Source organism: Haliotis cracherodii, unplaced genomic scaffold, assembly GCF_022045235.1.
Source record: "Haliotis cracherodii isolate W230 unplaced genomic scaffold, xgHalCrac1.p SCAF_14, whole genome shotgun sequence".
Taxonomy (NCBI): domain Eukaryota; kingdom Metazoa; phylum Mollusca; class Gastropoda; order Lepetellida; family Haliotidae; genus Haliotis; species Haliotis cracherodii.
In genome coordinates, this window is record NW_027266269.1 from 7,853,428 (window position 1) to 7,878,782 (window position 25,355).

Genomic DNA, 25,355 nt, shown 5'->3' on the forward strand with positions numbered 1-25,355 from the left:
ACAAGTAAAGCTACCCTCTGTATCACCCGCACATCTCCCATTCAACAATTGAATATTATGAGCTGAACATAAATCTAGGAGTTCCTTTCCATATTCATTGCATACATCATCACGGCTTCGTCTTGGCATGTCAAAGGAATCAGACACATAGTCCATGTCCTCAAAGCTCGGTATGTACCGATTTCCATCATGCACAACAAAATCGGACTGATTTCCACACCTGGCGTTAAGATCCCCAAATATATAAACTTACCATTTGGAAAATGATTAGTGATAAATAAAAAGCTTTGCTCGAGATACTCTATACCTTGAAGTGGTCTAACATCTGTTACCACAGAGGAGCCAGTAGGGTGTATATATGTAAATACAAAGATGTAATCATACAATGAACTGAACAAACTTTTCTGAAAGACTACCAATATAATATCGGTGAAATCTAGACACACATACTTGATATAGCGCGCAAGTTCAGACCGAACACATACAACCAAACCGCCTCGCGGATTGTAATCTCTGTAATTTACATAAACACAATAACCGGGGAACACTGTTGCAATGTTGCAATGATAAAGTAGGCATGTTGATCAACTAATTGTACTGTTAACAGCGGCGCACAATATTAAAACAACCAGGCATGTATATGTTATTGCATCATTTATATATCTTTGTACTTAAAATGCACTCAACAAATATTATGCAGCGCAGATGGTGGTACTGGCGTGGTCTGTGAACGGGCTTGTTGAAGCAGGTACGTGACACAACCATCTTCCACCATGAAGTTTAGGGAAGAAAGATAACTGTACTATTGCATTCGCCATATCTGATCATAGTATTGAATGACTTGTTCGTTGCTTTAAGAGTTTAAGTGTTTACATGTTTCTGCCACAGCAATGTCGGTTGACTTGTCCCTCTTTATGACTCACTCATGGTACAAATCTGTCGCTCCCTAACAGGTCATTCACTGCACGAACTACACAGAGCCCTTAATAAATCACTCATGCATGGCCCAGTGAAGCTCTACAAGGTAAACGACCAGAGTTGTACTCGCTCACACATACACTAACAATAGCAGCAGGTCAAGAGGAACGACGTTTGAACCGTCATACATGGTTTGCTTCTTCTTGCGTTGATCACCACGTTTTTAATCGTAGCATATATGTTATTTTAATGTTTGCACGCTTAGACTGCTTAACATGCTAAAGCGTGAAGCCAGCTATTTATTCTAAACATGTCAAACACGATCTCTGATAGCCAATTCGTCGAAACTGACATGACTGTCCCCTTTGCGACTAGCCCAGTGGCAACTCAACTGAAGGAGAACATAGATCATATGATTAGGAAGAGATTATTCAGTATGGAGATGGACACAAAAATAAGGCCAGTAAGAAGGTGAAATCCTTTCCTGGCGCGTTGCACGGTATGTTGGTAGACATTATGGTCCAATACACATAGCAGATTACAAGATGGAGGTGACCGGGTTCATGTGCGTTACGCCGACTCTCAGGAAAAAAAATATTCGTTATTATTTGTTGACATGGGAGTGTGTAGTGGCAGGTGTTAAAGTTACAGCGTGGGTAAAGGCCTGGGCATTATAGATGGTGTTGACATGGGAATGTGTAGTGGCAGGTGTTAAAGTTACAGCGTCGGTGAAGGCCTGGGCATCATAGAATGGTGTTGACATGGGAGAACGTAGATGCGGGTGTAAATGTTACAGCGTGGGTAAAGGCCTGGGTATTATAGATGGTGTTGACAATGGAGTGTGTAGTAGCGGGTGTTAAAGTTACAGCGTGGGTAAAGGCCTGGGCATTATAGATGGTGTTGACATGGGAGTGTGTAGTGACAGGTGTTAATGTTACAGCGTGGGTAAAGGCCTGGACATTATAGATGGTGTTGACTTGGGAGTGTGTAGTGGCGGATGTTGATGTTACAGCGTGGGTAAAGGACTGGGCATTATAGATGGTGTTGAAATGGGAGTGTGTAGTGGCAGGTGTTAATGTTACAGCGTGGGTAAAGGCCTGGACATTATAGATGGTGTTGACATGGGAGCGTGTAGTGACAGGTGTTAATGTTACAGCGTGGGTAAAGGCCTGGGCATTATAGATGGTGTTGACAATGGAGTGTGTAGTGGCAGGTGTTAATGTTACAGCGTGGGTAAAGGCCTGGGCATTATAGATGGTGTTGACAATGGAGTGTGTAGTGGCGGGTGTAAATGTTACAGCGTCGGTGAAGGCCTGGACATTATAGATGGTGTTGACATGGGAGTGTGTTTTGGCGGGTGTAAATGTTACAGCGTGAGTAAAGGCCTGGGCATTATAGATGGTGTTGACAATGGAGAGTGTAGTGGCAGGTGTTAATGTTACAGCGTTGGTAAAGGCCTGGGCATTATAGATGGTGTTGACATGGGAGTGTGTAGTGGCGGGGGTAAATGTTACAGCATCGGTGAAGGCCTGGACATTATAGATGGTGTTGACATGGGAGTGTGTTGTGGCGGGTGTAAATGTTACAGCGTGGGTAAAGGCCTGGGCATTATAGATGGTGTTGACAATGGAGAGTGTAGTGGCAGGTGTTAATGTTACAGCGTTGGTAAAGGCCTGGACATTATAGATGGTGTTGACATGGGAGTGTGTAGTGGCGGGGGTAAATGTTACAGCGTCGGTGAAGGCCTGGACATTATAGATGGTATTGACATGGGAGTGTGTTGTGGCGGGTGTAAATGTTACAGCGTGGGTAAAGGCCTGGGCATTATAGATGGTGTTGACAATGGAGAGTGTAGTGGCAGGTGTTAATGTTGCAGCGTTGGTAAAGGCCTGGGCATTATAGATGGTGTTGACATGGGAGTGTGTAGTGGCGGGGGTAAATGTTACAGCATCGGTGAAGGCCTGGACATTATAGATGGTGTTGACATGGGAGTGTGTTGTGGCGGGTGTAAATGTTACAGCGTGGGTAAAGGCCTGGGCATTATAGATGGTGTTGACAATGGAGAGTGTAGTGGCAGGTGTTAATGTTACAGCGTTGGTAAAGGCCTGGACATTATAGATGGTGTTGACATGGGAGTGTGTAGTGGCGGGGGTAAATGTTACAGCGTCGGTGAAGGCCTGGACATTATAGATGGTATTGACATGGGAGTGTGTTGTGGCGGGTGTAAATGTTACAGCGTGGGTAAAGGCCTGGGCATTATAGATGGTGTTGACATGGAAGTGTGTAGTGGCGGATGTAAATGTTACAGCGTGGGTAAAGGCCTGGGCACTATAGATGGTGTTGACATGGGAGTGTGTAGTGGAAGGTGTTAATGTTACTGCGTGGGTAAAGGCCTGGGCATTATAGATGGTGTTGACAATGGAGTGTGTTTTGGCGGGTGTAAATGTTACAGCTTTGGTGTTGACATGGGAGTGTGTAGTGACAGGTGTTAATGTTACAGCTTCGGTAAAGGCCTGGACATTATAGATGGTGTTGACATGGAAGTGTGTAGTGGCGGATATAAATGTTACAGCGTGGGTAAAGGCCTGGGCACTATAGATGGTGTTGACATGGGAGTGTGTAGTGGCGGGTGTAAATGTTACAGCGTGGGTAAAGGCCTGGGCATTATAGATGGTGTTGACAATGGAGTGTGTAGTGGCGGGTGTTAATGTTACAGCATCGGTAAAGGCCTGGACATTATAGATTGTGTTGACAATGGAGTATGTAGTGGCGGGTGTAAATGTTACAGCGTCGGTGAAGGCCTGGACATTGTAGATGGTGCTGACAATGGAGTGTGTTTTGGCGGGTGTAAATGTTACAGCGTGGGTAAAGGCCTGGGCATTTTAGATGGTGTTGACAATGGAGAGTGTAGTGGCAGGTGTTAATGTTACTGCGTTGGTAAAGGCCTGGGCATTATAGATGGTGTTGACATGGGAGTGTGTAGTGGCGGGGGTAAATGTTACAGCGTCGGTGAAGGCCTGGACATTATAGATGGTGTTGACATGGGGTGTGTTGTGGCGGGTGTAAATGTTACAGCGTGGGTAAAGGACTGGGCATTATAGATGGTGTTGACAATGGAGAGTGTAGTGGCAGGTGTTAATGTTACAGCGTTGGTAAAGGCCTGGACATTATAGATGGTGTTGACATGGGAGTGTGTAGTGGCGGGGGTAAATGTTACAGCGTCGGTGAAGGCCTGGACATTATAGATGGTGTTGACATGGGAGTGTGTTGTGGCGGGTGTAAATGTTACAGCGTCGGTGAAGGCCTGGGCATTATAGATGGTGTTGACAATGGAGAGTGTAGTGGCAGGTGTTAATGTTACAGCGTGGGTAAAGGCCTGGGCATTATAGATGGTGTTGACAATGGAGTGTGAGATTGGGTCTCAGTGGCATTATAGATGGTGTTGACATGGGAGTATGTGATTGGGTCTCGGTGGCATTATAGATGGTGTTGACATGGGAGTATGTGATTGGGTCTTGTGTAGTGGTGGATGTAAATGTTACAGCGTGGGTAAAGGCCTGGGCATTATAGATGGTATTGACATGGGAGTATGTGATTGTGTCGTGTGTAGTGGCGGATGTAAATGTTACAGCGTGGGTAAAGGCCTGGGCATTATAGATGGTGTTGACATTTGAGTGTGGGATTGGGTCGTGTGTAGTGGCGGATGTAAATGTTACAGCGTGGGTAAAGGCCTGGGCATTATAGATGGTGTTGACATGGGAGTGTGGGATTGGGTTTGGGGCGTTAGTGTTACAGCGTGGGTAAAGGCCTGGGCATTATAGATGGTGTTGACATGGGAGTGTGGGATTGGTACTCGGTGGCATTATAGATGGTGTTGACATAGGAGTGTGGGATTGGGTCTCGGTGGCATTATAGATGGTGTTGACATGGGAGTAAGGGATTGGGTTTGGGGCGTTAGTGTTACAGCGAAGGTGTAGTCCATATTTGACACAACATATGACAGTTGGCTCTGTTTATTTTTACATGGTGCAGATGCGGTAAATCATGACTATGTTGCAACAGTCTGTCAGTCGTCAAGTATAGGACTGCTGAGTCTGACAAAGACACTTGTCCCTGGACATGGAGCATAGGACCACGAGGCAACGCCGACAAACTCCCCTCCACACACTAAAGATGTTCTGCTGTCACCCTTTAGGGAATACAAGAATGTGAATAACAGTGTGTTCTCTGTATTAAATACTTCAAAACCGTCAATCCAGCCGTACTTATGGTTACTAATGCTTACAAATAATGTGTTGTGGAAGTAAATTCATTCCAGTGAGTGAGTGAGTGAGTGAGTGAGTGAGTGAGTGAGTGAGTGAGTGAGCTGGGTTTAACGCTGCTTTTAACAGTATGCCAGTCATATCACGGTGTGTCAGCTTAATGTGGGAGGAAAGCCCGAAGTGATGCAGGTCTCAGACGTTTACCACTTCGGTGAAACCCACGAGCACGGGTATGGTGCTGACAAACCTAGAAACATAATCGGGGGGAATCGCGGCGCCTTAAACGACTGGGCCACCTGTGCTCCTTATTCCAGATATGTGAGCAAATATTGCCAGATTTCAAAATGACGAAATCACATCAAAGTGGCAACTCCGTCAATTACTCTCCACACGCCAAACATGGTCAGGTGACGGAAGCAATCTTAGTTTAATGCACGACTGTGCGACCTGTTCATGTTGTGTTTGATCTTTATATAGTGAGTGAGTGAGTGAGTTTGGTTTTACGCCGCTTTTAGCAACATTCCAGCAATATCACAGTGGGGACACCGGAATTGGGCTTCACACATTGTACCCATGTTGGGATTCGAACCCGGGTCTTATGCGTGACGAGCGAACGCTCTAACCACTAGGCTACCTGACCGCCCCTCTTTATATAGCCCATTGTAAAAGGCGACCATACGTGTCCTAGGCAAAGTCCCATTGGTAAAACCAATCCTTACTGCGGTGATGGAGTGGCCATCGATACAGATCTCGTCCCTCTCCGTGATCGTCGCACCAGTTCCTGTTAGTCGTTTCACACACTCTGCCGTGCTGATGACAGTCACGGTTTTGGACATCAGCACTGGAAATGAAAGCAAAATGATCACGGCCTCTATTGAGTCAGTGAGTGAACGAGTTCAGATTTAACGTCACATCGGCAGTATTTCAGCCATATCGTGACGAGAAGTACATTAATAATGCATATATTTATACAATATAAAAAGCTGTCAACGATGGACAGTACAATAACTAGAATATCACAGAGACTATCTAAAACTAGTTGAGAATATATAAAAGTCAAAGCATTATTGAACAACACAAGATAAACATGAGCTAGAGATCGTCAGTAACTAAAGGGATATCAGCCTCTCGTGAAGAAAAACGTTTTGAGGATTAATGGGGTTATTTTTTTAGTAATGCTGGTTTTGTTGCTTTGGGGCGAGAAACAGTGTAGGCGTTATTGAGGCGTGTCAGTGGCAACATTATTGAGGGTTGATGTAGGTGTGTTATTTAGGACTAAAGTAGTCATTGCTATTGCAATACAAACAGTTAAAGTTATTGTGGGTTAATGACCTGATACAGAAGTTGGCAACAGTTATTGTGGTCTAATGACTTGACACAGTACAATTAGTTACAGTTATTGTGGTCTAATGACTTGATGCAGTACAATTAGTTACATTTATTGTGGTCTAATGACTTGATGCAGTACAATTAGTTACAGTTATTGTGGTCTAATGACTTGATGCAGTACAATTAGTTACAGTTATTGTGGTCTAATGATTTGACGCAGTACAATTAGTTACAGTTATTGTGGTCTAATGATTTGACGCAGTACAATTAGTTACAGTTATTGTGGTCTAATGACTTGATGCAGTACATTTAGTTACAGTTATTGTGGTCTAATGACTTGATGCAGTACATTTAGTTACAGTTATTGTGTTCTAATGACTTGATGCAGTACAATTAGTTACAGTTATTGTGGATTAATAATTTGATACAACACAAACATTTCCATCTATTATGTATTGATGGCTTAATACAGTACGGTTAATATCAGTTATATTTTGGTAAATGACTTCACACAGTATTTAGTTACAGTTTATGTGATTAATGGCATGATACAGTATATTTACTGTAGATTAATGGCAGGATTAAGTACTGTTAGTTATATTTACTGTAGATTGGTGGTATGATTGAGAACTGTTAGTTATATTTAGTGCAGATTAATGGTATGATTGAGAACTGTTAGTTATATTTACTGTATATTGATGGTATGATTGAATACTATTTGTTATATTTACTGTAGAGTGATGGAATGATTGAGTACTATTAGTTATATTTACTGTAGAGTGATGGCATGATTGAGTACTATTAGTTATATTTACTGTAGATTGATGGCACGATACAATACATTTACTGTGGATTAATGGCATGATTGAGAACTGTTAGTTATATTTACTGTAGAATGATGGTATGATTAAGAACTGTTAGCTATATTCACTGTACATTGATGGCATGATACAGTACAATAACTGTGGATTAATGGCATGATTGAGCACTGTTATTTATATCTACTCTAGATTGATGGTATGATTGAGTACTGTTAGTTCTGTTTACTGTAGATTAATGGCATGATTGAGAACTGTTAGTTCTATTTACTGTAGATTGATGGCCTGATTGAGTACTGTTAGTTCTATTTACTGTAGTTTGATGGCATGATTGAGAACTGTTAGTTCTATTTACTGTAGATTGATGGCATGATTGAGTACTGTTAGTTCTATTTACTGTAGATTGATGGCATGATTGAGAACTGTTAGTTCTATTTACTGTAGATTGATGGCATGATTGAGTACTGTTAGTTCTTTTTATCGTAGATTGATGGCATGATTGAGTACTGTTAGTTCTTTTTACTGTAGAGTGATGGCATGATTGAGAACTATTAATTATATTTACTGTAGATTGATGGCATGATTGTGTACTGTTAGTTATATTTAGTGTGGATAAATGGCATGATTGAGAACTGTTAGATTTACTATAGATTGATGGTATGATTGAGAACTGTTAGTTACATTTACTGTAGAATGATTGCATGATACAGTAAATTTACTGTTGATTAATGGCATGATTGAGTACTGTTAGTTACATTTACTGTAGATTGATGGCATGATACAGTACATTTACTGTTGATTAATGGCATGATTGAGTACTGTTAGTTATATTTACTGTAGATTGATTGCATGATACAGTACATTTTCCTGTGGATTTATGGCATGATACAGTACCGTCAGTAATATCTATGGCGGTTTAATGACTTGAGAACGAACATTTATTTGCATTACTGGCGTGATACAGAACAGTTAGTTGCCGTTTATGTGGATTAATGACTTGATACAGAACATTTAGTGTCCGTTTATATGGATTAATGACTTGATACAGTACAGTTAGTCACATTTATTGCAGATTAACGAATTCATAGATCAGAGTTACAGATATTGTGCATTTTTAATATGAATCAGTTAGTTACAGCTAGTGTATATTAATGGTATGCCACAGTACAGTTAGTTACAGATATTGTGGATTAATGAGTTGATATTGTGCATTATTGGCTTAATACAGAAGAGTAACAGTTATTGTACAGTTGTTTAATGTATTGTTGATTACTGTCTTGATACAGTATAGGTAGTTACAGTGATTTTGGATTAATGGCAATGTACAGTACATTTTTGTGCATTAATGACAGGATTCTGTACAGTTGGGTAATGTCTTGATACTGTGATTTGGCAACAGCTGATAATATATTCTCAAAGCATAGACACTACAAACAAAACGCCAATCACTACACATGCGTCCTTTTTAAAGGATTCAAATTCTATTTTGATTTCAATAAAATAATTGTTCCAATGTGTTTAGTGACTTTCATCAAAGCGTTAGCTATGATTATAGTGTGTTATTATGCAGTATTTGTTTTATGGGACTGTTTGATGGAAGTGTAACTATGTCCACTTATATTTTGTTTGAATAAATCTTCAAGCTTGAGTAACATAATTCACATAGTATTAGTTACCTTTGTAGAAATTACAAGAGTAAAATAATCCAAGAGGTAGTATGTGTAGTGTTACTTGAAATTAAGTTGATCGAACATATGTATGTGAAGTGAGAAACGACATGCAGGGAATGTGGTTATGAGACATATATACAGTTAGCTTTCTATACTTTTTCCATCCACATAGGGCTACCTGCACCTTGATTTGAAGACACTAAAGCTGAATCACTAATGCTGCACCATTAGAAAATGATGCAAATCTCCATTTAATAGTTTAAAGAAAATATATTTGACGAAGCACTAATAAATTACTTTAATATGACCTTAGGGAACACATGTGGAGAAACAAATTGATCTCCACTTTTGCAACAGTGTGAGGATATTGCCAGAGCAATACAAAAATTAAGTCAATGATTCGATGCAGTGTCATCGAGATTTTGTTTTGGGGAATATATTTTTTCTATAAAAAATAGAAATGTTTAGGGGATTTGACTGTATTCATAGCAATCACTGTGGTCATTGACGCATTTTTGAGACGCCTCCTATTTTGAAAATGCGTACCGTTGCCTTCTCCGAAGCCCACGATGCTGCACTGTTCCCCAGTTAGGTTTGTGACGGTAACATTATTGATGAGGGAGTCCTGGGGTCAGAGATGGTGATGTTGCTGTTGACCACGTTTAACTCGGAGTAGTCAAGCTTGTATCCAGGACCATTCCGAGTGAAAGATCCAAGCTACAACAAATGCTAAGTATTTCAATTCTTAATCGCACATTATAATATGTGCATTCGTTTTTGAAAACCATATTATATTCAAATATTATCTTTTATCTATTACAAAAGGTGTGGCGCTCTCAGCAACCACTGGATTGTAAATATAGGCCATCAAGAAGAAGGAAGTCATCCTGTTCCAGTGCAGACTACACATACACAGAGTGACGTGTCTTGTTAATATGAGGTATATTTTACATATATAGCAATATCGTTATAACCTGATGTTAGTGCTCGCAACTGCAACACAAAGATCTAAGGACGTCATATTACATGTCATGTCTGCCCTGCTTTCTCGGGAGAAACAGACCGGTCAGAAGCACAGGCATACAATCTCGGCAATGTGTTAGACATTACAGAATATTATTTTGTTCCGTTCTACAATTTTGAGTTGAATCAAATTATCTTTGACAGCAACTTGAGTTGAAGTCGTCATTTTAAAACTAATACCGTAAAGCCGGAGTAAAGCTGTGTGCTGCTTGGTTAACGTCGAATTCATTTTTTGCCATTTCATTGACCAGTCAAAGCTCCCGAGGAGTCGTTCTGACGTGACCTGTAATGGGATGTCCTCGTACCTTTATGTAGCTGTAGCAAGCGCCAAGTTTTTTTATATTTTTATTCGACTGCATATAAACCTGTATTCTTTAACCGTATTACAATCTGATTAATCAATTATCCAACTATTCCAGGAACTGATGCCTTTTTTCTCCAATTATCTCTATCGTAGGTATTGACTTACCACATAGGTTGATGTGATGGATGTTATCTGCGCGGGAGGTGAGAGATCCGTCAAATCTACAGTATCAAACACCGCCATGAAGGTGCTGATATCACTTCACCGTGTAAAATAGTTACTTTATGAAACAAGTTATGAAAACGTTAAATTCCTGTCCAGAACCATGGGCAATCTACCTGTAAAACATAAAAACCTACAATAGTGTTGTGAAAAAGTGAGCACATTCTGTATTTGACCTTACAACATATGTATCTACAACAGTGCATGAGAGATTGAGCACATTCTGTATTTGACCTTACAACATATGAATCTACAACAGTGCATGAGAGATTGAGCACATTCTGTATTTGACCTTACAACATATGAATCTACAACTGTGCGTGAGAGATTGAGCACATTCTGTATTTGACCTTACAACATATGAATCTACAACTGTGCATGAGAGATTGAGCTCATTCTGTATTTGACCTTACAACATATGAATCTACAACAGTGCATGAGAGATTGAGCACATTCTGTATTTGACCTTACAACATATGTATCTACAACAGTGCATGAGAGATTGAACACATTCTGTATTTGACCTTACAACATATGTATCTACAACTGTGCATGAGAGATGGAGCACATTCTGTATTTGACCTTACAACATATGTATCTACAACAGTGAGTGAGAGATTGGGCACATTCTGTATTTGACCTTACAACATATGAATCTACAACAGTGCATGAGAGATTGAGCACATTCTGTATTTGACCTTACAACATATGTATCTACAACAGTGAGTGAGAGATTGGGCACATTCTGTATTTGACTTTACAACATATGAATCTACAACTGTGCGTGAGAGATTGAACACATTCTGTATTTGACCTTACAACATATGAATCTACAACAGTGCATGAGAGATTGAGCACATTCTGTATTTGACCTTACAACATATGTATCTACAACAGTGAGTGAGAGATTGGGCACATTCTGTATTTGACTTTACAACATATGAATCTACAACTGTGCATGAGAGATTGAGCACATTCTGTATTTGACCTTACAACATATGAATCTACAACTATGCATGAGAAATTGAGCACATTCTGTATTTGACCTTACAACATCTGACCTTACAACATATGTATCTACAACAGTGCGTGAGAGATTTAGCACATTCTGTATTTGACCTTACTACATATGAATCTACAACTGTGCATGAGAGATTGAGCACATTCTGTATTTGACCTTACAACATATGAATCTACAACTGTGCGTGAGAGATTGAGCACATTCTGTATTTGACCTATACAACATATGAATCTACAACTGTGCATGAGAGATTGAGCACATTCTGTAATTGACCTTACAACATATGTATCTACAACTGTGCGTGAGAGATTGAGCACATTCTGTATTTGACTTTACAACATATGAATCTACAACTATGCGTGAGAGATTGGGCACATTCTGTATTTGACCTTACAACATATGAATCTACAACTGTGGGTGAGAGATTAAGCACATTCTGTAATTGACCTTACAACATATGTATCTACAACTGTGCATGAGAGATTGAGCACATTCTGTATGTGTCCTTACAACATATGTATCTACAACTGTGCGTGAGAGATTGAGCACATTCTGTATTTGACCTTACAACTTATGAATCTACAACTGTGCGTGAGAGATTGAGCACATTCTGTTTGTGACCTTACAACATATGAATCTACAACTGGATGAGAGATTGAGCACATTCTGTATTTGACCTTACAACATATGAATCTACAACTGTGCGTGAGAGATTGAGCACATTCTGTATTTGACCTTACAACATATGAATCTACAACTATGCGTGAGAGATTGGGCACATTCTGTATTTGACCTTACAACATATGAATCTACAACTGTGGGTGAGAGATTAAGCACATTCTGTAATTGACCTTACAACATATGTATCTACAACTGTGCATGAGAGATTGAGCACATTCTGTATGTGTCCTTACAACATATGTATCTACAACTGTGCGTGAGAGATTGAGCACATTCTGTATTTGACCTTACAACTTATGAATCTACAACTGTGCGTGAGAGATTGAGCACATTCTGTTTGTGACCTACAACATATGAATCTACAACTGGATGAGAGATTGAGCACATTCTGTATTTGACCTTACAACATATGAATCTACAACTGTGCGTGAGAGATTGAGCACATTCTGTATTTGACCTTACAACATATGTATCTACAACAGTGCGTGAGAGATTGAGCACATTCTGTATTTGACCTCACAACGTATGTATCTACAACAGTGAGTGAGAGATTGAGCACATTCTGTATTTGAGCTTACAACATATGTATCTACAACAGTGAGTGAGAGATTGAGGACATTCTGTATGTGACCTTAAAACATATGAATCTACAACTGTGCGTGAGAGATTGAGTACATTCATCCCTTACCATACGTACCTACAACACTAAATGAGAGTTTGAGAACCATCTCGGCTTTAGCGATCAACAAATTATCACTTTCCATTCGTGCAATGTGCTGCTGACACAAATACGTTCGAGAGTTTTCTGGTGCACCCACAGACATGGGTCCACTCCCCGTCGAGGAACTGCTGCAAGCTTCCAGCAAACCCAAAATCCCCGAGCACAACATTCGAGCCGCCTATTATTCTCATCTCCATCACCGTAGAAGCATTTGCTGCTGAAACAAACACGATCATCATCATTGGTGTATGCGTTGTGAAACGTGCAGGTTTGTCATCAGCAGTGTGACATTGGTATATATGTTATATAACAAGCACGATCACCATCATCAGTGTAGACTTTGATGTATGTGTTGTGAAACGTGGAGGTTTGTCATCACAGTGTAGACATTGACACATATGTTATATAACATGCAGCTTCACCAACAGCAGTTTACACATTGACACATGTGTAATATAACACGCATTTTCACCATCAGCAGTGTAAACAATGAAATATGTGTTATATAACATGAAGGTTCACCATCAGCAGTGTACAAGTTATTATATCTTTTATATAACCTGAAGGTTCACCATCAGCAGTGTATACATTGATATATATGTTATATAACATACACGTTCACCATCAGGAGTGTAGACATTGATATATATGTTATATAACATGCAAGTTCACCACCAGTTGTGTACACATTGATATATATGTTATATATCATGCAGGTTCACCATCAGCAGTGAAGACATTGAAATATGTGTTATATAACATGTAGGTTCACCATCAGCAGTAAACACATTGATATATGTGTTACATAACATAAACGTTCACCATCAGTTGTGTACACGTTGCTATGTGTTACATAACATACACTTTCGCCATCAGTTGTGTACACATTGCTATGTGTTATATAACATGCAGGTTCACCATCAGTTGTGTACACATTGTTATGTGTTATACAACATGCACGTTCACTATCAGTTGTGTACACGTTGCTATGTGTTATATAACATGCAGGTTCACCATCAGTTGTGTACACATTGCTATGTGTTAAATAACATACACGTTTGCCATCAGTTGTGTACACATTGCTATGTGTTACATAACATACACGTTCACCATCGGCTGTGTACACATTGCTATGTGTTAAATAACATGCAGGTTTACCATCAGTTCACCTAGCAGTGTTCCAGCTACAGGACAGCGGTTTGAAAATAAACGAGTCTTGGCCAGACAATCAGTTGCAGTTTGTACTCCCAGCGAGCAACACTTACCAAGCCAGCACAGAGCATTGCCTGATAGCCAGCCAAGGAAACTCCATCATCGGTAATTATCACGTTATCCTTATTCACATACTCTTAAAATCACTCTCACCGAATTAATCATAAAACCTCTAAATCCTTAAAAAACAACAACACTAAATAACCAACACCTTATCCTACCCAATCTCCCTAACACAGCTCGCACTCATTTCTACTCACACCCACGCCCACCACTCAAACACACCCTTTGACCCAACTCCTAAAAACAAAAAAACACCTAATCCCCCCTTCTCCTAAACACAACGCTCGCTCTTTCCTACTCACCACCCACGCCCACCACTCACATACCTCCACTCCTTCGACTAAATATCTCTTAATCCCCGCTTTCCACTTGTCTCACCTTATCCCAGCCTTCCAGAATCAAACTTAATCTTCAATAAATAATCCATTTCCCAAACCCTCCTACTAAAACCAACAACAAATAACCACCGCAACCTCCTCCGCCTCCTAAACGCAAATCACCAAGTAAAAACAACAAACCAACTCACCTCCCCAAAACACTCCACCACCACTCACCACAACACACGCTCTCCAACACAACACCCAAACAATATGACTGACACCCGCAACGCCACACTCGCAGACATTCCAGCTCCTTACTCACCCACGCCTGCGGAAGCGCACAACACTTCTGGGAGGTCACTCGAAAACATCGTCCCGACCGAGTATGGCGAAAACACGACATACACCACCCCAACCAAACCAGCTAACTCGCCACCACAAAACACCAAAAAACGCAAACTCGACACATCCACTCCACCTCCATCGCCAACACCCTCCCCGGCCGCCTTCCTCACCACCTTCGCCCTCTACTTCTTCTCAGCAGGCTCAGGCACCACTCTCTCACTAGAACTTTCGGCAGACAAAATAGGACTTTGGTTCAAAAGACAAAAAATAAATTACAACAATATTAAAAAAGCCAACAAAGGATACCAGATAATCTTTCCTAACCGAGAATCTTACAACGCAGCAAATAAAATAACTCAAATATTCCACGTCACGGTAATCAAACAAACACCTAATTGGCAACAATATACACGAGGCGTAATTAGGGTTAACCCAAGGGAAACAACTGAGGACTTACAATTATACTCTCTAGAAGCTAACATAAACCAAGACCAAAACCCTCAACCCCTAATCACCAGCACGCGCAGAATAACCTCAACTAGAAACGGAAAAACGGTCCCAACCTCCATTGTCATAATCAACTTTAAAAAAACCGCTAAATTCCCTGAAGCGCCCAAACACATATCCTTCGGAGCCCACACCAACTTAGAAGTCAAACCCTATATAAAGCAGGTTAAGCAATGTTCAAAGTGCCTCAAATACAACCACACTGCTTCCCAATGCACCTACCCTAAAACTAAATGTAAAAAATGCGCACAAACAGACTGCACAGGCACATGCACACCCTGGTGCATCCACTGCAAATCCACCCAACACACCTCACTTTCAAACCAATGCCCACACAGACACACACTCACCCAGCAGGCCAACAAACACATAAACATAGAAACGGCTAAAATCCAAACACGAAAATTTGCTACACCTGCATCTAAACCACTCCTCCCTACACCACACCCAAACACCATCCCACAAACAAACACCACACCCATAACCGACAGCTCTGTCTGGGACCCCTACCGAGAAACCGCACCCACCTCACACACACAAGCAGCCACTCAACCAACCACGAACCCTCCCAAAACATCAACCCCCGCATGCAAAACAAACCTCAAAATGACCACCACAACACGACCCTCATCCAAGCACCCTACAGCCCATATGGCAACAACGCTCTCCCACAAGCAAGCACAACAACAAAACACAAACACTAAGAAAACATCAGCTACACCCATCCCGCCAACACCTTCACAACCCTCCACATCACATGCCTCCCCCATGGAAACTCAACCAGCTAAACCTAATCCAACCCATGACGAAGATTTCTCCACTACTGAGGAAACAATAGACACTACTCCAACTAAAACAAACCAAACTTCCCAACCAGCCAATACCCCAAACCTAAATAACCTCACCTTACTCCTAGCATATATGCATAGTCAAAACTCACCAAAAGCTAGTATGGAATCCTTCCACAAAGAAGCTTTCAATCTAAAATTAACCGATCTTCCCTTCTTCCTCTTTAACCTCCATCTAAAAGAACTCACCGAATAAAATAAAAACTAAAAACTAAATCACCAATCACCCGAAACCAATAATGGAAGGACTAAATATTTTTCAGTGGAACGCCAACGGACTCACCTCCCATGGCCATGAACTAAAAACTAAATTTAAACTAAATAAAGGCCCTCACATTGCTTGTATACAGGAAACCAAATTCTCAAAAAAATCGAAATTCACACTACCTAACTACAACTCAGTTAGAACTGACAGAGCTAAACCGAAAACAAGAAGAGCCGCAGGAGGACTAATCATATTTATCAGGGAAGATATAAATTACGAAGAAATAAAAATAGACACGCCAAACCTAGAAGCCAACGGCATTAAAATCACATTAAATAACCGAAACATAAACATCATAAATATTTACCACTGGGCGGAACAAAAAGTCCAACCTGAGGATCTAAACAAACTACTCAAAATAAACGATAAATCTACTATATTCCTAGGAGACTTTAACGCTCACCATCCTACATGGAGCATAGATGATAAAATAGATAATCATGGCAAATTAATCTCCGAATGGATAGAAACAAACGACCTAGTACTCCTTAATAGCAACCAACCCACGAGGTACGATAAGATAAACAAAAAAATGTCGGCTATCGACCTAACCATATGCACCGCAGATCTAGCCCAAAGCACTCAATGGGAAGTACACGACGTCCCGCTAGGTAGCGACCACTTCCCCATAAACATAACCATAGGAAATACAAACGTACCAATCCAAACAGAAAACCAAGAACCAAAATTCCATTACAACAAAGCTAACTGGGACCAATTCCAAGATATCTGCAACGAAGCTAACTTAAACGAAATAGAAAATAATGATCCAGAAACCTATTGTAAAAACCTAACAGACTATATAATAAACGCAGCCAAAACCTCCATCCCCTTCAAAACATCTAAGACAGGCAAACCGACGGTACCATGGTGGAATGAGGAAATAGAACAGACTAGACGAAAACGTAAATCAGCCTTCAATAAAGCAAAACGCGACTACAAATATTTAAACATAGCCCACGAACTAAACCACCAGGTTCAAAAACTAGTCCAAATAGCCAAAAGTAGAGACTGGAAAAAATTCTGCGAAGGTATAAATAACCGTACAGATGCCAGAACGGTCTGGCGCAAAATCCACGCCATTAGAGGCTTAAAACGACATAAAAAAAACCCTAACATTAACAACTCAACCAACCCCGCCCAAAAAGCAAATAATCTCGCCAACCACTTTTCGGCCGTTAGCAGTAACAGCAACTTCAGCCAAAAATTCCAAGATAAACTTAAAACAGAAAACAAACCCACAAAAGAACCAAACAATAACAATCTAGAAATAAATCAACCCTACACAATGGAGGAGCTCCTCTACGTAATCAAAAACAGGAAAAAGGGCACAGCCCCAGGATTAGACCTAACCTCTTACCAAATAATTAAAAAACTCCCCCTAAAACTGCTCCAGGCACTACTCAAACTATACAATCTCATCTACCTAAACGGACAGGTTCCTACTCCCTGGAAACAGGCCCTAGTCATACCAATCCCTAAACCTAATAAACCAGCTAATCAAGCTAACTCATATAGACCAATATCCCTAACTTCAAACTTATGTAAAGTAATGGAATCAATGGCTAAAAATAGATTACAACATTACTTAACCCAAAATAACACCATAAACCCAGATCAAAGCGGTTTCACTCCTGGCCGCTCAACCCTAGATAACCTCGCCCGACTAGAACAAGATATTAAGACAGGACAACTAAATAAACAATATACCACAGGCATCTTCTTAGACTTCTCTAAAGCTTTCGACATGGTATGGCACGATGGGCTAATACAAAAACTTAAAAAAATAGGACTCAAAGGTCAGATAATAAACTACATCCAGGACTTCCTAAACAATCGTAAAATAACCGTGGGTATAGACCAAACTCTATCGGACCAATGTCCCCTAGAAAATGGCACTCCACAGGGCAGTATCCTCAGCCCCACCCTCTTCAATATAATGATAAACGATCTATTCGAGGGTCTATCCCCTAAAGTAAACACATCAAAATTCGCGGATGATGGAGCCATCTGGATCCGCACTAAAAGCATGAAAATGGCCAAAAATCTACTCCAAAAATCTCTTAATAAAATACAACAATGGGCTGACAAATGGGGCTTCTCCCTTAACTCAGAAAAAACAACAGGAATAGTATTCAAACATAAAAACATGAAACCCGCCTCCCCAATCCTCCAGCTAAACAATCAAACAATCAAATTTCAAAAACAAACCAAATTCTTAGGACTTATTTTCGATGAACATCTCACCTGGGATGCTCACATCCAAAACCTAACAACTAAATGCAGTAAAGACCTAAACACCCTAAGATGCCTAACTGGCTCTAACTGGGGAGCCTCCAAAGATACTCTCCTCTCTCTCTACATATCCCTAATTAGATCAAAACTAGACTACGGCTGCGCCATATACAACACCCTAAACAACTCTCTATCTAAAAAACTTGACTCAATACAATATCAGGCTCTCAAACTCATTACACGCACCCAACATGGCACCTCCTACACCTCACTTCAGGCCTTAACAGGAGAAATGCCACTAAGTCTACGCAGGGAACAGCTAAGCTTAAATTTCTGGGCCGCGTCCCAATCAAACCCTCTCATCCAAAACTTAATAAACCAAAACATCAGCCCTAAAAACCAAGCTCTAGCTCGTAAACACCCCTTACTTACCCCAATATCCCAAAGAATAACAAACTACCTAAATGAACACCAAATTAAAAATCTTAAACAAAACTGCAAACAATCAAATATCTTCACCCCTAAACTTAAAATACCCAAAATAGACACAACACTAGCTAGCCAAATAAATAAACAAACCGACCCAAACATAGCTAAAACTACCACACTAGCATACATACACAAAAATTGGCCAAATTGGTGTCACATTTACACGGACGGATCCTCAGATCCGACCTCCAAACACACGGGTTTCGGAGTCCATACCACACAACCAACTAAAACCACACAATCCTTCCGACTCCCAAATAACCAATCAATATTCACGGCCGAACTAATGGGCATGGCCTCAGCCCTCCACAATCAAGAATCCAAAAACAACCAAAAAATCCTAATACTTACTGACTCCCTAAGTGGACTACAAGCCCTCCAAAACAAAAATACCAAAAACCGACCTAAATTAATAAATCAAATACTTAAAAGCTCCAACGACCTAACAAAAGCAGGCAAACAAATAACCTTCTTGTGGATACCCGCCCACGTAGGAATATACGGTAATGAAAACGCCGATAAAGCAGCTAAACTATCCCTCAAAATCCCAGAAATAAGCTTAAACTTACCCATCTCAAAATCAGAAATTAAAAGTGTAAACAAACAAAAAATCACAAAAAAATGGCATAACCTATATCTAAACTCAAATAGCCAAATCAAAAGAGTGCTCAGCAAACCACTAACCAAACCAAAAATTCTCCATCCATCCAAAAAAATCGACAGAGTAATCACTAAACTCCAAACAGGACACACCAACCTAAATAACCACCTAAAAAAATTTAAAAAACACACTACAGGTAACTGCCCACACTGCAAACAACCAGAAACCCCAGAACACGCACTCATCCACTGCACACACTACCTAACACATCGAACCGCATTACAAACCACCCTCAATATAAACAAGGCTCTCACTCTAGAAGCAATACTAAACCCACAAAATAAACTAGAAAACTTCAAGGCCTTAGGCGTATTCTTAATCAAAACGGAACTAATAAAACGCATCTAAAACCATAATAACCTACCAAATCAAAATCACAAAAACAAACAATCATCCACCATACCCAGCTCCCTTAGTTCCCCTCCCCAACCCCATCGGCATCTATTCCAAATCTCAAAATTCCCAAATTCTATATAAGCAACCCCTAAAGCCCCCTCTTGGGTTGCACAGACCACCCTCGCCCCTTTCGGAAACACATTAAATGGCCTGGCCGGGCCCGTGTGCGAAATACGCGTCAGTCGGAAAGCGCACGTTAAATCTCCAAAGTAAGTAAGTAAGTAAGTAACCATCAGTTGTGTACACATTGCTATGTGTTATATAACATGCATGTTCACCATCAGTTGTGTACACATTGCTATGTGTTAAATAACATACACGTTTGCCATCAGTTGTGTACACATTGCTATGTGTTACATAACATACACGTTCACCATCAGCTGTGTACACATTGCTATGTGTTAAATAACATGCAGGTTCACCATCAGTTGTGTACAAATTTCTATGTGTTAAATAACATACATGTTCGCCATCAGTTGTGTACACATTGCTATGTGTTACATAACATACACGTTCACCATCAGGTGTGTACACATTGCTATGTGTTACATAACATACACGTTTACCATCAGTTGTGTACACATTGCTATGTGTTACATAACACACACGATCACCATCAGTTGTGTACACGTTGCTATGTGTTATATAACATACACGTTCACCATCATTTGTGTACACATTGCTATGTGTTATATAACATACACGTTCACCATCGGTTGTGTACACATTGCTATGTGTTATACAACATGCAGGTTCACCATCAGCAGTGTAGACATTTATATATGTGTTATATAACATGCAAGTTCACCATCAGTTGTGTACACATTGCTTTGTGTTACATAACATACGTGTTCACCATCAGTTGTGTACACATTGCTATGTGTTATATAACATACATGTTCACCATCAGCAGTGTATACATTGATATATATGTTACATAACATACACGTTCACCATCATATGTGTACACATTGATATGTGTTATATAACATACACGTTCACCATCAGCAATGCAGACATTGATATATGTGTTACATAACATACACGTTCATCATCAGTTGTGTACACCATGCTATGTATTATATAACATGCATGTTAGGCATCACGCATCAAGAACTACATCAAAATGTGTTTGCAGACCGAAATTCATGAAATGTTAATTATACAGTATCAATGTGATGTTACCTGTCACAGCAGCTAGGAGAACAATTTGCCAACATGCCATTTGTCTCGTTGTTTGCCGAATGCTAAATGCGTTGGGGCTTAAACCAAGTACTGTGATTGAATCTGTTTAAAACGGACCAATGGGCTCACACGCACCTGCTGTGCACCTTGGGGTAGAGGGTCAGGAGCCAGGTCACATGTTCCAGGTGGTAGCAGTATTTTAATTATTTCTTGCTGATTGGACTTGACATGCGGATTACACTTTAATAACCAGATTTAATTGTACTCTGTTGGACCTGGATAATGTACGTAGACACATCACAAAAATCAATAGAGTGCGAAATTGTAGAAGTTACACCATCACCAGTAGTATTGTCCTGTAAAATATGCTTTAATCTTATAATCTTTGTTAAGTGTAGTAAATGCTTTCTTATTTGGCAAAAGCGAGAAAAAGACTTATCGGGTTGGCGTGCATGCGGACGATCCGGGGTAGAATAGAACTTGAGCAACCCATGCTTGCCATAAAAGACGACAAGTAAGTGGCATCTAACGGGATCGGGTGGTCAGGCTCGATCATCGATCCCATTTGCGTGGATCGACGTTCATGATATCCATCACTGGATTGTCTGGTACAGACTCAATTATTTACGTTTGCATGCGTGCGTGCGTGCGTGCGTGCGTGCGTGCGTGCGTGCGTGCGTGCGTGTGTGTATATGTGTATGTCTGTGCGTGCATTAAGCAATGACGTTATCTATGAAATATTTTTAGTTAAACAAGCCTCCGATCAACCCCTTTGATAACGGCTTACATCGTGACTCTTACGGTCATTGTTTAGTGTTTAATTGCACTTGATTCCGTGGCATTAAACTAGCTACTCAAGCATCTGGCTTTGAGTTTTTGCCTCCATTAACCGAAAAACATGTTCATGATTCAACACCTGCTGGTTTATGATTGGCTGATAACGGATCGGGTGGAGCTTGTGTTGTATTGTTGCACTGATTTCGCATGGTTGTCATCCGATTTGTGCGTGTTAATGAATAAATAAATAGGCACATTGTGACGTTATTATTGTATGTGCAGAGATGCCTCCCTTGGACACACCAGGAACATATGATTGTTAGTTCTAATAACGGTTTGCCCCGAATATGTGTCTAGGTTTGTCAGCACCACTCGTTCTTGTGGGTTTCACCAAAGTGGTAAAAGTCTGAGGCCTGAATCCCATCGGGCTTTCCTCCCGCCTAAAGCTGACACGCCGTGAGGTATTTATGACGCGTTGTCTCCCTGCTTGTATTGATGTAATGGTCAGGGGCCCGTTCCACAAAGCGATCGTAGTGCTAAGACAATCGTAACTCTCATACTTTAACACAGACATGCGCCAGTCTTAGCGCTAAGGTCGCTTTGAGTAACGGGACCCTGGTCTAAGTGAAGAGGTTACCCATATAAGTTCCTGACCCTATGCGCAAATATGTCATGGGCTACAAAATAATTTCTACATAATGCAAGCGTAACATACACATGCCAATATAGTTGCCTGATCAATCCCCTCGCACCTAAACACTGTACGCTCGACACTTTATCAGTAAACACATAACATCTAAACACTGTACGCTCGAGCCTTATCAGTAAACAAATACACCTAAACACTGTACGCCCGACCCTTCATCAGTAAACGCATAACACCTAAACACTGTACGCCCGACCCTTCATCAGTAAACACATAACACCTAAACACTGTACACCCGACCCTCTATCAGTAAACATATAACACCTAAACGCTGTACACCCGAGCCTTTATCTGTAAACATATAACACCTAAACACTGCACGTCCGACCCTCCATCAACAAACACATAACATCTAAACACTGTACACCTGAGCCCTTATCAGTCAACACATAACACCTAAATACTGTACGCCCGACCCTTTATCAGTAAACACATAACATCTAAACACTGTACACACGAGCCTTCAGTATTCAGTATGGTGGGTTCTTTGTTTTGGTTTGAGGGTCGTCAAAGCCATGGATGAACGCGTTTCGGGAGAGATTGGTGACCTCGAAAAGGGCCGTTTTGGAGAAGAAGAAGATTACGTCTTCACCCACATAGGTGCTGTGGCCTGCCACCTTTCTCCTGACAGGACACTGACTGGTGTGCGCCGTCATAATCATATTGATAAACGTCTGTTTGTAGTCACGAGTGACATCACGTTTTGCATGGAGACGCGAAATACATCACGTAGGCATATAGAGTCTACCTACATCACGTTAATGTCGATTCACCTTTAGAATTCAGACGTCCGTTCCACAACATGATCGTAACGCTAAGGTGATCGCCACTCACCTACTTAGATGAACGACTGTCATTGCGCTACAATACACGATTGGCTAGTGGAACGAGACCTTGCATCTCAAAGTTTACAATCACATCATAATACCCGATGACATGATTTGTGGAATTTTGTTGCAAGATCCTTCGCCGATTTGACGTCAACCTAGCAACAAAGTTGCTGGGTCGTCGACTGTGTATTATACAGTCGTCTCAGTGATCTGTCATCTCCAAATGCAATCGCCACACCAGTCAGTGTCCTGTCAGGAGACGGGTGGCAGGCCATCCGTGCCTTTGCACCACAGCACCTATGTGGGTGAAGAAGAAATCTTCTCCTCCAAAACGGCCCTTTTCAGGGCCACCCATCTCTCCCGAAAGAACACGTTCATCCATGGCTTTGACGACCCTGAAACCAAAACAAAGAACCTACCACCTCCGCCTCCCTCCTCCCCCTCCGCCGCCGCACTCACCTCCTCCTCCACCGCCGCTGCCGCTGCCACCTCCCTCCACCACTTAAACATAAAGGATTTCACGGGCGCTTCTTTCAATTTGGATATTTTTATATTTTACGAGCGCTTCTTATGGTCCCCTCCTCCCCGGAAACGGATGTGACGTCCTCTTGGAGACATGCACGCTTCCCGGAAACGGAAATGCCGTCATCTTGAATGCCCGCGCCACAGGAAACGGAAGTGCCGTCATCTTGGATGCGCACGCATCACCGGAACCGGAAACAAGTGTTTAGATATTGCCTGATGCGATTCCGTTATCAACGTAAAATATAACTTTGTTACAAACAACATGAAACACATATAAACATACAGTAAACTACGGTTATAAGTCAAAGGAACCACTAATTTTAGTTCGTAATAACCGTACGCGCATGCGCGAAATTTTGATGGTTATTTTAACATAGTTGTATAGCCAATGTAACCCTTTCAATATTTCCAAAAGATGTCAAGAGATTTGGTCACTGCAAAATGCTTCCAAAAAATTGCACATTTACGCCCAAACGAAACTTGGCACCTTTCTCAAACACACAAAGTAGACGAATGTCTTTTCGGTTTGCTGACTGAATGTACTTCAGCCAGAGAGGTGAAAAACACATTTTCGCAAATATCAAGCGATGTTAGTGCATGGTGACTCGTTGGAAAGCTCTCCAAATTCTACGACGTTCCAATTGCTCGACATGAAGGGAAAGTTGAAAGCTTGAAGTAATCCTTCTTGTCATACAGTTTTGTTTCATATCAAGTATGTTCACATCCAAGACTGTACAGCAGTTGTAGATGTATGTAAAGGATCGTGGTGTGACTTAAACGTCAGATATGGTTGTCAAACACGTCAAAAGTTTTACAGCCGTTTGTTTTGACGACTTTTCCCGCGGTCCTGTGATTTTGCAAATGGACGTCACTCTAAACAGACTTATTTCGTAAAACCGGAAAATGGCTTGTTATTGGTTCATGCGGATCTAATTCGGATCACGGCCTGTGACTTCACCCTACGTCACCGTGACTACCTCAGGAAATACAATCTGAATAATGTCAACGTATCATAATCAAAT

General features: G+C 40.9%; 1 protein-coding gene and 1 pseudogene across 1 annotated transcript; both read right to left on the reverse strand.

The window, feature by feature from the left end:
* Nucleotides 1–1,661: 1,661 nt before the first annotated feature.
* LOC139460198 (uncharacterized) lies at nt 1,662–4,900 on the reverse strand. Its single transcript, XM_071241709.1, has 3 exons — nt 4,883–4,900; nt 4,064–4,294; nt 1,662–3,791 (listed from the first exon to the last, which is right to left on the reverse strand). Exons 1-3 carry the CDS (start codon nt 4,898–4,900, stop codon nt 1,662–1,664), a joined length of 2,379 nt encoding a protein of 792 aa, XP_071097810.1.
* An 84-nt stretch (nt 4,901–4,984) lies between these two features.
* LOC139460869 (chymotrypsin-like serine proteinase) lies at nt 4,985–21,535 on the reverse strand (annotated as a pseudogene).
* Nucleotides 21,536–25,355: the final 3,820 nt, after the last annotated feature.